Genomic DNA, 13,807 nt, shown 5'->3' with positions numbered 1-13,807 from the left:
GTGGCTACTGTTTGGACAGCATGGGTCTAAAATTATTGTACCATTGGGGGCCGGCCCTGTGGCGTAGTGGTTAAGTTCCATGCACTCTGCTTTGGCGGCCTGAGAATCTCAGGTTCGGATCCTGGGCATGGACCTAGAACCACTTGTCAAGCCACACTGTGGCAGCATCCCACACAAAACAGAGGAAGATTGGCACAGATGTTAGTTCAGGGCCAATCTTCCTCACAAAAAAAGTAAAAATAAAAACATAAAATTATTGTATCAGTTTATCTGACCTCGCTAGCAATGGATGAGAACACCTGTTTCTCCTCATCTTTACCTACACTTGATATGATATGATTCGTCCTGGATTCTTCTGCTGTGGCATTATCATCATTGTAATTAAATAATTAATTTTGTAAATATATATTTAACGTCCATCTCTTTCACGAGACATTAAGGGCAGGGGACATATCTGTGTTGTTCATTACAAAATCCCCTATGCCTAGAACAAAGCCCTAGTACATAGTAGGTGCTCAATAAATACTTGTTGAATAGCTGACTTTATTACAGACCAGAGCCTGTCAGGAACTTTCCCTAGACCACTGGGCCTCTTCCTCCACAAAAACCTCTTGGTTTTATAGAATGTTATCCTTAACAGTAGGGAAATTAGTACTCCAAATAATTGGAGTAGCAGGGGATTATCACTGGATTGATAAAGCATTGGGGCAAATTGCAAATCACAGAGAATTCCTCACGAAAGCTTGACTGTCTGCTAACCTTTAAGACTGTGTGCAAGATGGACAAAGACATCCTCTTGCTACATTCCCTCTGGGGATCTTAAAGGCAACAAAGGCAGAGGTTGCCAGTTGCTGTCTGAACATCCATTTCCCCTTCTTCTTTCCTAAACGTTCTGGGATTTGTTCGGGATGACAAAGTTGTCAGGTAGGAAAACTAATTTCCCAGTCTCCCTTGCTTATATATATGGCCATAAGACTAAGTCTTGTCCATTATTGTATAGGCAGAATATTATTAGAGTGGAACTTCAGGAAAAAAACCTCATTGAAGAGGAAACTAACACAGCTTATAAGAGCCCTTTATCCTTGCTTCTTCCTTCTTCCAAGAGCCTGAAATCTGGATTCGATGGCTGGGCTGCAGTGGCCATACTGGACCTTGAGGTAACATTGAGGATAAAAGCCAGAGCTAAGGATGGTGGAGCAGAAAAATATAAGAAGGCTAGATTCTGATGAAACTGTGCGGCTTCCATAGGATTCCTCCACTGTTTCCTTTGAGCTTCTTATTTGTGAGACAATCTTATTTGTAAGACAAAAATGAACCCCTATTACATCTAAGCCATTGTAATTTTCTGCTACATTCAACTGAACTTTATTCCTAATTCATGGAATCTCAAAACTCCGGGCTGGGTAAAACAAGAATATGAATCAATGTGTCAATTCCATTGTTCTGACAATGATGTCCTTATGCCATCATTACGGTTATCAACTAATACTTGTACAGCAGTTTAAGTTTTATAAAGTATCTTCATATTTGTTACATTATCCGATTTTTACTGTTTACTGATTTTGACTTTTGGTTTTATTACTGTAACATGGAAGAAAAGATTATGGCTACCACCAGAATTCTTCTTAGGAAGAGAAGTTCGTTGGTCAGGCAATTACTTTGAAAAGCATTTAGAGCTTAAAGGAAGATTCTTTGGTACCCAGGAGTGGGTGGAACTGCTATGCATGAGACCAGGGGAAGAAACTCTCGTTGTTCCAGAGAAGGAGAGAAAGTCTAGACAGCAAGAAGGCAGAAGGCCATGTGCCCTGTGACCCATTCTTACGACCTCTGAAATCTTGACTAAACTTCACTAAAACAAGACAAGACTTGACGAGAGTAGATTTATTTTTGAGACTGTGGTTGAATTCTGCATCTAGGTTTATGGGGGTGAGTGCAGCAATGAAATGAACAAGAATTTCATTTAGAATTCAAGGAGCAAGGTGGCCTCAGCTGACATCTGTGTTGAATTGGACTTCTCACTTTAGGAAAGAGACCAGGACATTGAGACACCGAGCAGATTTGCCAGGTGCACACAACTGGTGTGCAGCAGAGATATGATGTGGACCCACGTGTTCTGACCCAAATGCTCCACTCTTTATCAACTTCATGATTCTATTTCTTGAGTCATTTGTCTGAGAAGCCTTTCACGAGAGGTTGTTAACCTCTTCTCTGAAGGTGCTGGTGTTACACCAGAACACATGGTGGCATATTCACAACCCTGAGATTTTAAAGATTAATTTCACTGCTGACAATTCTCTTCTCTTTTACTTACTTTGAAAAATTGTAGTTCACATAATCAATCTTCAGAAATTCAAGAGACTCATTACCCTTTAAATCTGGGATTTTTCTTTCTTTGACCATTTGCTCAATTATCTCCATCCCAGCTTGAACACCTGTGAAGGAACCAAAGAAGTATTTATTGATAATGACAAAGATGATAATGATGTACTATCATTAAACATACAAGTGAAATTTATCCAGTAAGACATGCTCTTAGATACTTAGAAAACAGCAATCCTACAAAGTGAGTATTATTGTCCTTGTTTTATAGATGAAAACACTGGTCCTCTGGGAGGCTAATGGAATTGCCCAAGACCCCAGAGCTAACAGTATGAGAGATTTTCATTATGTGGCCAGGGCTAAAGAATGTTATCCCAGGACAGTGTGAAAGGAAAAATGCAGGGGCGTAAATAATTGATGAGATGAAAATAATAATAGCTAGTTTGTATCAAATGCCTGTCTATGCCAGGACTGACTACACTGTGCACACTCTCTCCTTTGATCCTGACAGCAACCCAAGGACACAGGTGTCATTATCCTTTTTTTGCATAGGGGGCAGCTGAGCTCAGAGAGGCTCACTAGCCTGCCCAAGAGCCCACAGCTGGTGAGTTTCATTATCCAATGCTTGGAAGAATGGGAAGCAGAGGACAGAGCACAGGTTTTGAGATCCAGCAGAGCAGACCTGAGTGCATATCTTGCCTCGGCCCCTTACTGGTGTGTGACTTGGGAAATTTAGTTCAGGCCGCCTGAGACTCAGATTCTTCCTCTCTAAAATGACTACACCTTCGTTGTAGGGTTATTGTTGGCATTAAACCAATCTGGGGCCCTTTAAGCACATTTTGAAGAGGCTGGCCATGGTGGACACTCAAGAAATGTTCTGACCTCAAAGCCTGTCCTCCACCATGCCATGCTCTATTTCCACAGACGATCTCATCTGAGCCTCACATCACATTAGAGGTAGGCACCCTGTTAATCATCAGTCCCACTGTCCAGATGAGAAAACCCTCTTGCCCAAGGCTGTGCAAGGAGGAAAAAACTGAGATTCACATCCATGCGGACTGACTTCAGATCTGCTCTTTTAACTGCTCTGATCTTGAGGGTGGAATAAACTGTTCTCACAACTTTAATACTGGTACAAGATATCTATTTCTGATATTTATTTCTGTGCACATCAGCACATCAATACAGTAACAAGACACAAACACATACAGATATATATACATAGATAAACACACAAATACTTTTCCTGTATGTATTTCTACATACATCACGGTTCACATAACAAGCGTGCAAAAGGGATCAATTTTAGATCCCCTGCGCCAGACAAGGTACTGCGGGATGGACAAGGAGTTTCCCAAAGACCAATCTTTCCTCCTTGCCTTCCCTCCTCCCGTCCTTTATTCTCCCCTCTTCCTTCGTTCCCTCCTCTCTCCTTGTTCCTGCCTTCATTTCTTCATTCATTCGTTTGTTCCTTCCTTCCTTCCTCCCTCCCTCCCTTCCTTTATTTCCTTTTTGGTATAGCAGGAGAGGCATTTCTTGGTTACACTTAGGTATTTCTTGGTTAGACAGTAGTGCTTGGGTTGACTGCTTTAGTCAAGGAGGAATGGGAGAGATCTATCAACCTACATTCAGCTCATCTTAGGAAAACATTTACAGGAGGAAAATAGGCCCATACACTTTGATTTTGCAGTCCTTTTCCTCCACACAATCTGCCCCCACCTCAACTTAGCCCAAGGCCGTCTCAAGCCAACATTTTTCTCTCCCTTGTGTTTGTAAATACCTCTAAAGGAGTTAATCTTTCAGTGTCTCAGACTCCTTTGCACATCTAGGAAACGTTATGGAGCCTCTCTCAAGAAAAACGCACAATCATCACTCATAGTAAATTTTGCCCACAATTTCAGGGGAATCTAAGTGCCTTTTGAAATCAAGCCTTTTCTGAAGCTCTAAGTTGCTACTTTTACTCTCAAATCTCCTTTGCTCTATCCTGTAACACTTTCTTCTTTAGAACCCTGAGATGCTCATTGTGCATGCCTGTGGGAGGCAGAGAGAGAGTGAGAACCTGTGGCTGTGTTCGGCTATCCCTCGCATCAAGTTGATTATTCTTTAGGCAACACTTTCTTCCCAGCCATCTTAGCAGCTTCTGCATAAAGAACTGGATCACTCCACAGTAAAGCTGGTCTCAGTCACGAGACAACCCAATATGAACTTCTGGGTTTGAGGTACAGACTCCAACGAGGGGGCCTGCAGCCTGGCTTCTGAAAGCATCTGACTCACCATAGTCCAGAGCCCGCTGAGTAGCCCTCGCTTTGATTCCAGGGTGAATGGTCTGAGAGGACGCGATGTGGAGATTCCACAGGAGGAAGCATCCCCAGAGGACGTGGACAGTCTTTTCATGCATCTGCAATTAACCAACATTTATGGTTCCTTCATTATTCTTGACTTTCTCAATGGTCAATTCCACTCAGCATTTTATTGCTCACTTCCAGATCTTACTCCATCCATCCATCCGTCCACCCATCCATCCATCCAGTAATCACCGATTGAACACACCAGAACATGTTCTGGGTGCTGATGATGGAGAGATGATCTATGTGTGGCCCCTGACTTCTGCTTCCCACAGACTAGAGGGTGAGTCAGATAAACACACACACAGATGATTATAACACACTACAGTACGATGCAATGCAATACAATACCAGAGTCTTAGAGTAAACATAATGATTGGGATATGCCCCAGGAAGGATACTAGAGTGGGGGTGGGGGATTCTCAACAGTTTTAGAATAAACAAGTCAGTAGTTTAGAAAGATAGCCTTAGTGGCTGTGAGGCAATCACCCATATGCTTAAAGACCCTTGATGACTCTCCTTTGCCCATAGGATGCTCTTAGCGTGGCAATCGGGGCCTTTCACAGTGGGCTCCAAACTTCTTCCCGGCTCCTGTCCCTCCTCTCCTGTCAGGTGGTAGTGTTCTGGGCTGGCCATGCTGAGCTATCTGCTCTTCTTCAAATTGCCGGTTCTTTCACGATTGAGGGGTTTTTGTTTAGCCCTCCAGTGTAAACACACATGCATGTACATATTCTCTCTCTCTCTTCCTTCTTCCCCCACCCTCCCCTCTCTCTGCCTCTGGGTCACATATCCACTTTCTGTCTGGTGAATGCATTTCCCAGGTCCAGCTCCACTGTCCCCTGGGCGATAGTCTCCCTCACCATGTCATTTTGCACTGGGCGCATCCCCCCTCCTCTATGCTTCCACTACACTTTGTACAACACATAGGCATCCATTTGAGCATCATTTGACACACACTGTTGTCTGATGCAGGCAGGCTCACCGCTTCCGCCACCACCTCCACCGCCACACCAAGCTGGAATCATTTCACGTGGATGTTTGCATAGCCTCCTGACTGGTCCCTGCTTCCACCCTTGCCCCCTTCTGGCTGCTCCCCACACCACAGCCAGAGTGGGCTTTTAAAAATGAAACTCAGATCTTGTCACTCCTGCCTCCTTCCCCATTAAAGCCCTCCAGTGGTTCCCCATCTTTTTTTTTTTTTTAATATATTTTTTTTATTGAGTTAATGATAGGTTACAATCTTGTGAAATTTCAATTGTACATTAATGTTTGTCAGTCACGTTGTAGGTGCACCACTTCACCCTTTGTGCCCACCCCCCACCCCACCTTTCCCCTGGTATCCACTAAACTGTTCTTGGTCCATAGTTTTAAATTCCTCATATGAGTGGAGTCATACACAGATTATCTTTCTCTTGCTGGCTTATTTCACTTAACATAATTCTCTCAAGGTCCATCCATGTTATTGCAAATGGAATGATTTTGTTCTGTTTTGCAGCTGAGTAGTATTCCATTGTATATATGTACCACATCTTCTTTATCCATTCGTCTGTTGATGGGCACTCAGGTTGCTTCCACATCTTGGCTATTGTAAACAGTGCTGCAATAAACATTGGGGTGCACAGGACTTTTGGGATTGCTGACTTCAAGCTCTTTGGATAAATACCCAGTAGTGGGATGGCTGGATTGTATGGTAGTTCTATTTTTAGTTTTTTGAGGAATCTCCATACTGTTTTCCATAGTGGCTGCACCAGTTTGCATTCCCACCAGCAGTGTATGAGGGTTCCTTTTTCTCTGCAACCTCTCCACAGTGGTTCCCCATCTTAACCAATGTGAAAGCCAGAGCCCTTTCACCATCTATAAGGCCTGGCCCTGCTCCACACCTCTGCCTTCTCATTGACTTCCTTCTTTAACACAAATGCCTGGCTCATGTGGCCCCAGTCTTACTGGCTCACTTGATCTTTCCTGAACAGTCTAAGCAGCCAGGATCCCAGGCTCTTCGCACTTGTTCCCTCTGTCTAGTGCAGTCATCCTCCAGATAACCACATGGCTAAGTCTTTCACTTTCTTCAGCTATCTCAAGTGTTATCTCAGTGAAGCGTTTCCTAACCACTCTATACATAACAAGGACCCTCACCCACGACCCTGGTATTCTCTATGCCCCCCCCCCACTTTATTTTTCTCCAAAGCACGTATCACCATCTAGCATAGTCTATAGTTACTTATGCGTTTATTGTCTGTCTCTCCTACTGGAATTTTCAGACTTCATGAGGAAGGACTTCAGCACCTTGAACAGCATCTGGCACATAGTAGGCAATGGGTAAATATTGAATGACTGATTGAATGAACGTCTCTTCCTTGAGACTGTGAGGTGGGCCAGGTATGCCTTCTGAGTTCCCACAGCACTCAGGGCAGTCCTTGATCTTAGTATGCAGCACCCTGTATTGTGGTTGTCTTCTTCACTTGTCTGTCCCTTCATCACGGGGATTGTGTCTTACTTCTATAACGCCAGAGTCTAGCACAATGCCTGGCACATAGTAAACACACACAAAAAATCTTAATTAAATAAACGTCTTCTCCAAGGAGAGAGATCACATCTTCTTGACTGTTTTATTGCCAGTACTTGGCTTATGGTAAATGTTCAGTGTGTATTTGTTGAATTAATGGACTCAGTGAATTAATGCCATCCCATTTTCTTGTTGAATGAAGCACAGGTACCAACAGCAACAGTGATGTGGGTTTCTTTTAATGACACCCCAGTGAGTAATACATTCACGGGCCTTGTTTCTAGTTATGAGAGTTTACAATCTGGGTGAGCTGTCATTGCTGCCTTCACACATCGCAAAGACCCAGAGGGGACAGGTACCCACCGAGTTAAAACAAAAACATGAAACAAATCAGAGAAGCATTTGTGGGGGTGGTCAAGGAAGACGAAGTTGTGGCAGCCATGCATTTAGACAGGGGAAGGGGCCAGGCCAGGTGGGGCAGGGAAGGATTCAAAGAGGAGCTGGGATTCAGGAGTAGTCTGATGAAAAAAAAGGTCATTGTAAGAAGAAGTGTGAATGTGTGTGTGTGTGTGTGTGTGTGTGTACTTGGCCAAGATAAGTGAGAGGTTGATTAAGTGAGAGGTTTGATAAAGGGGGTCATGTGGGCTTAGGGGAGAAGCCACAGAGGTGGGAATGGGATGATGTAGACAAAGAGGTATTGCAGAGAATTTACTTGAAAGGAACAGAGCAGTGTGACCAGGCAAGGGAGTGTCCAAGCAGGTCTGTTGCCCCTCTATTTTGGGCTTTTGTGTGAAATGGAAAAAGCTGCTCTCTGGAGATATACCTGCCTTCTGGCACAAAGTGGGGTCAGTGGAAAGTGTTTTAGGAAAACCCCACAACAGCATATCCAGCTTGGTGGACAGAACAGGGGCTGCCTCACTCCCCGGTTGGGCTGGCACGTTGAGTAGTACGCAAACTGCCCAACTCGTACGGTGGACTTGTGCTCAGATTACTGAATGGTCAGGTGGGTATTTTACTGGAGGGCGGTGAGGTTGAGAATTGGGGTCTTGACCTGCCTGTTCTGTAGTGTATAAGTCCACCTTCAGGTCTGAGTAGAGGCTGGCTTGGTCAACCCACTTACGTTTCTCACCTGATTTCCCAGGAGCCCCTCTGTACCCCGCTGTCCAGACAAACTGAATTCCTGGTCCATAAACACACGCTGTGTTTCCTGGCTGATGCCTTTGCTTATGCTGTTCCCTTCACCTAGGCCTGTAGAGACCTTGCACATCCTTAAGGTCCATTTTAAACATAGCCTTCTTTCTGAAGCCATTTCTGATTTTTCTAAGCTAATCTCATTTCCTTTTGAACCCTTGGTCAAAATATATATTTGTTCATGCATGTATGTTTATTTTCTTGCTTATTGTCTGTCTCCCCTACCAGAATGTACACACTGTGAGGGCAGAGACCTCATCTAGTTTGGAGGTCCTGAGCCTGGCTTAGTGTCTCAGATACAGTGCATGATTGATAAATGTTGGTAGAATGAATCGGTGAATTAATAAATGAAGAAATAGCCCTTACTTCACTTGAGATTATATTATAGTTCTTTGCAGAGACGATTAACAAAGCATTTATAGACTAGCAGAGTGTATGCAGCCATCAGAACAAATGTTAACCACAGTCCTGGAGCAGGGTCCAGGAGATCAGGTACTGGATCGTGGGGCAGACAGGGGAAGTCTTGGAGGAGTGGTCACGGGGTAGGAGGGAGGGGACTCAGGGTAGTGAGTATTTACCATTAGATTCTGAGATAGTTCAACATTTTTACCCTGCTACGGCCTTATGCATCCACTGTGATGCTTCACCCCTGTGGAGTGGGTTTGGGTTATAGAGGACAATCTACAAAAGAACCTGGGGGCAGTACTGGGGGCAGGGCTGGGGGGGGTGGCTTGAGGATGATCAGGGTGCAGACGACAATAAGGGAAACAGAGGGATGAGAGCGAGAGCTGAGGGGAAGGGACTCAGGTAGGAGAGGAGGGTCTCTGGCCAAGGAATGAGTGATCTGAGGGTGGCAGGAAATGTGAGGAGAGGGACAAGCAGATGTGACGTCGTCCATGCTCAGAGGGATATGAACAACATCTTATACATGGTTAGAATGGAAGCAGGAGCAAGGTGCAGTTGCCATCGCTTCTAGGACTTTCTTGATCCTTTACTTGTCCTGGGAGTTGTCAAGGGGTCCAGGAGAGGGAGAGAGGCAGGGACGGATGGGACCACAGGAGTGAGGGGAACACTCCTGGGGCTCAGGTTAATGGCTACTTACCAATGGTATAGAAGTATTTCCACATTTTAATAAAAGTATTTTAACATTTAACTAAATTTAACAAATTAGATGTCTAGTCACACGAATATCAGTGTAGGCAAAGAATTGTAAATGGATGTGTCACACCAAGAGAGCCATAAGACGGATTTTTTAAAAAGAGGAAAACATTTTCATAGCAGTGGAAAGCAATGTGAAAGAATGTTCCACCAAAAAGTCTATACCCATTAGACTGTATGCAAATTAAGGTAAAAATTATATCTCTGCCTGGCACATAGTAGGACCTTAATAAGTACTTGCTAACTGACAAACTGACTGGCTTACCAGATTCTAAAATAATAAATGTGTATTTATTTACCATTTACAAAACTCACAAGAATTCTTCGAGGTAGATGTTACTCTTATCATACCCCTGTTTCAGACATGTGGACAGAGGCTTAGCGTGTGAATGACCTGTCCAAGATCACATTGTAAGTCAGGGACCTGGGAATCAAACCTTGTCCTTCCGGCTCTTAATTCCAGTGCTCATGAATTTTTTCCCTTTAATGACTTGATAAGTTCTAGATTTTTCATTTTCATCTGGGAATTTCAGACAGCAGTTGCTTCATGCCATGTTCTATGTGGAGAAATTCATGAAGCATCTGGAATTTCTCAAGCATCAAGGTGCAAATCCCTTTGTATTTTCTTGGGCACAAATGGAGTTTTTTTTTTTTTTTTTCTTTCCTGCTTTATCTCCCCAACCCCTCCACCCCCCCCCCCCCCGGAAAAAGTTGTTTATCTTAGTTGCAGGTCCTTCTAGTTGTGGGATGTGGGACGCCGCCTCAATGTGGCCTGACGAGCGGTGCCACATCCGCTCCCAGGATCCGAACCTTGGGCCACCGCAGCGGAGCGTGCGAACTTAACCACTCGGCCATGGAGCCGGCCCCTGGAGTTTCAAATTCCCTTCTAGCAGCAAAAACCCGTGTTCCCTTCTTGGTTAAAGGAAGTTTCTGAAGTGCTCTCTACTTTGATGGAAGTCCAGGAACTCAAAATTGCACATAGAAAAACATATTTTTCCTCTAGAAATTTTATGAGTGAATGAAATCACTGGGCTATAAAGGGATGGATTGTATGTCACTCTAAGTTGAATTGTTTGGTTAGGATGATAATTTATGGGCAGAGGAGGAAAGAAATCTTGTCAAGCAAGATGACTCCTAAAAGGTTAAGTAATTTGGCTGACAAGTAAGGGCAGGGTGAGTTGCCTGTTAAAAAAAGGGATCCAAGAAGATTTAAAAACCCTGCCAGCAAGTTACCTATTTTGTCACATCTGAGGAATGGCTTCTTTCCAAGATTCAAAGCCTCAGAAGTCATTACATTTCTATACCAATATACGGACAGAATAACACTTCGAAATTAAATGGCCCTTGCCTGAGTCATTCTGGCGACCAGAAACGGGAAAACTCTAGCACAATTTAATTCCTGAGATTCACAGATCTACTCATCATTACTACTCATGGAGGAGAACATTGACAGACTCTGGAAGAATTGATTAAAGGGGTGAGGAGTGAATGAAATGTAGCCTTCAAAACAGAGGCAAAGGTTGAAAAATTAAGTTCAACAGGCTAAGAGAAGCCTAGAGTATAAGAATATGCCAACATAATGGTTAAGACAAGTGTATGTGGAGTCAAAATCAACAGGCATATATGGGCAGAATTAGAAGAATATTTCAAGGGATTCAGCTCACACATCTGATTTTATAGCAAGATCTCTAATGACAAGGACCTTGAAAATTCACGCCAAGTCTTTCCTCCCAAAACTTCACGCTTAACAAAGACAACCTAAACAGTTCAGGCAAGTGGGAGGGTCATTTGCTCTGGCAGGATCTAGGTCACTGAAACGGTTTAGGATGGGGCTCCAAAGAATAGAGACCACAGCAGCTCCTTAGTCCTAACCACCCTGGTTGAGAGACAAGTGAGCATTTTCTGCCACTGTGCTGGGTTCCCTACAGAAGGGGAAGCAAAAACAGGTCCAGACTATCGAGTGACCCTCTTAATATTGCTGAATGATGCAAAACTCAACATATAGTCCAAACTAACTCTCTCGTTTTTCTTAGAGTTGTTCACAGTCTTCGCTAAACCTCTTGCCTAAAAAGCCTGAGTGAGCATGACTTAAAAAACAACCAAACAAACAAAACCCAGATAATAACAACTCAGGATATGCGACAGCTGATGTTCAAGGTGTCCAGCGGGACGGTAATTCCCCTTGGGAGATCCAGCACCGGCAGAGACTTGACATTTGTTCGTGATTCTTACCTCAAGCAGAGGAAGCGTCCACAGCTGGGGAGCACCTTCTATTCCCTCCGACTTTGAAGTCGATGTGTTCTCCACTTGAGCTGTGAACTCAGCTGCTGTAAGGACAAGATAATTAAGTCTGAATCATCTAGAGGTGGATTTTTTTTATGCCTCTTTCAAAAGGTGGGACATAATTGCTTCACTTCAATTACCCAATGGCATGAATGAACACCACAGTCTGTACCTAGATGAGCAGACAATGCCACCTATGCAATAATTACCTCCTTGCAACATAGATACACACACACACACACTGACACACTTGTGAAATGGTTATGGCTACTTTACCAGAAAGATTCAGTCAAGAATTCCCACGTGTTGAAAAAGGTGTCAAATTGCATTGAATTGGGAGAGGAAGAATTTTCCTTTCTGAGATAATCAGCTGGCTTCTACTAGTCAGGGTGCCTGCAGTCGATGGCTCTACTACTGCCCAGAACACCTTTCGGACTTTTGGTGGATCCAATTCAGTCTGAAAGCACGAGGCTTGATAAGCAGGCTGACCTAGTTACCATCTTTCTCTTTCAGGGTAGGACCACAGATAGCATCTCTAAGCGTTTGCTCATTTTCAGGTTATCAGTCGCTTCCTGATCCGGCCTTCCTTTGATGTGAGTTGGGTGGGTTCGTCAACTATTACGTAACTTGACATCTTTAGATTCTGACCCCCAGCCCCGCTCCCACGCCCCATGTTTTAGTCATTGCATTTTAGATGGCCAGGGATCTGATTGCACGAGGTGTCTTATGTCTTATTTACAATTTTCTGGGTAAGATAGGGTGAACAACCGTCCTGGTTTTCCCAGGATGCAGGGTTTTCAGTACTAAACACCAGGCAGTCCTGGGAAAACTAGGAAGACTGGTCGCCCTAGTAAGAGAACCAGGCTTGTGCACTTGGCATCGTCCGCACTTCTGATAGCTTCTCAGTGTTCTCAGCCAGTGTAGCTTGAGATACATGTACCTGTTTAACTTGTTTCCTTAGGGGTAAAATGGGGCTAAAAATAGTCTCTACCCCGATAGGTTCTGGTGAAAGAAAAATGTTGATAATTATCTTAGTCTGTTTGTGCTGCTATAATAAAATATCACAGGTGAGTCTCAGCTAAGCTAAGCTTATAAGCTAAGCCGCATAGCTTATAAACAACAGAAATGTATCACTCACAGTCCTGGAGGCTGGGAAGTCCAAGATCAAGGTGCCAGCATGGTCACATTTGGGTTAGGACCCTCTTCCTGGTTTATAGCCAGTGCCTTCCGGCTGTGTCCTTACATGATGGAAAGAGCAAGGGATCTCTCTGGAGCTTCTTTTATAGGGCACTAATCCCATTCATAAGGGTTCCACCCTCATGACTTAAGTATCTCCCAAAGGTCCCACCTACTAATACCATCACCTTTAGGGGTTAGGATTTCAGCATATGAATTGTCAGGGGACACAAACAATCAGGCCATAGCAATAATGTACAAGAATATGCTCTTAAAACTGTAAAGTGGGGGCCGGCCCAGTGGTGTAGTGGTTAGGTTTGCATGCTCTGTTTCAGTGGCCTGGGGTTTGCAGGTTCAGATCCCAGACACGGACCTACACACTGTTCATCAAGCCACGCTGTGGCGGTGTCCCATATACAAAATAGAGGAAGAGGGGCACAGATGTTAGCTCAGGGACAACCTTCCTCAAACAAAAAGAGGAGCATGGCAACACATGTTAGCTCAGGCCAACCTTCCTCACTAAAAAACCCCAAAAAACAAAAAAACCCAAAAAAACAAAATAACCGTGTAAAGTGCTGGGAAATCATATTCATTAGGATTTGGCCATATCAATGGTGATATCAGCCTGCAGACACTCTCCTCATAGAATCATTTATTGTCAGTCATCATAGAGGAATCCATTCATTAAATCAACAAATATTTATTAGGTACCTCCATGTGCAAGTCCTCTTCAGCAAAAGAGACAGAATCCCTGTCCACATGGAGCTTATGTTCTAGCAGCTGGAGATATAAAATAAACAAGCAGACAACAAAAGAAACAAAAATGTAAGGA

The 13,807-nt window shown here is 43.8% G+C and overlaps 1 protein-coding gene across 1 annotated transcript in view; it reads right to left on the bottom strand.

Moving 5' to 3' along the window:
- The window catches only part of BPIFC (BPI fold containing family C), a 40,902-nt gene extending 29,040 nt beyond the window's left edge, over positions 1 to 11,862 (bottom strand). The window contains exons 1-3 of the mRNA XM_014852355.3: positions 11,749 to 11,862; positions 4,594 to 4,717; positions 2,312 to 2,432 (exon numbers count right to left, since the gene is read on the bottom strand). Of these exons, the coding sequence (XP_014707841.2) occupies positions 2,312 to 2,432; positions 4,594 to 4,717 (245 nt within the window). The 5' untranslated portion in view covers positions 11,749 to 11,862. The remainder of the gene's footprint in view (positions 1 to 2,311; positions 2,433 to 4,593; positions 4,718 to 11,748) is intronic.
- Between the last annotated feature and the right edge of the window lie 1,945 nt (positions 11,863 to 13,807).

The sequence above is a fragment of the Equus asinus genome, chromosome 4 (assembly GCF_041296235.1).
Source record: "Equus asinus isolate D_3611 breed Donkey chromosome 4, EquAss-T2T_v2, whole genome shotgun sequence".
In the NCBI taxonomy this organism is placed as follows: Eukaryota; Metazoa; Chordata; class Mammalia; order Perissodactyla; family Equidae; genus Equus; species Equus asinus.
Note: the sequence above shows the minus strand (reverse complement) of the source record. Positions and strands in the feature narration are given on the sequence as shown.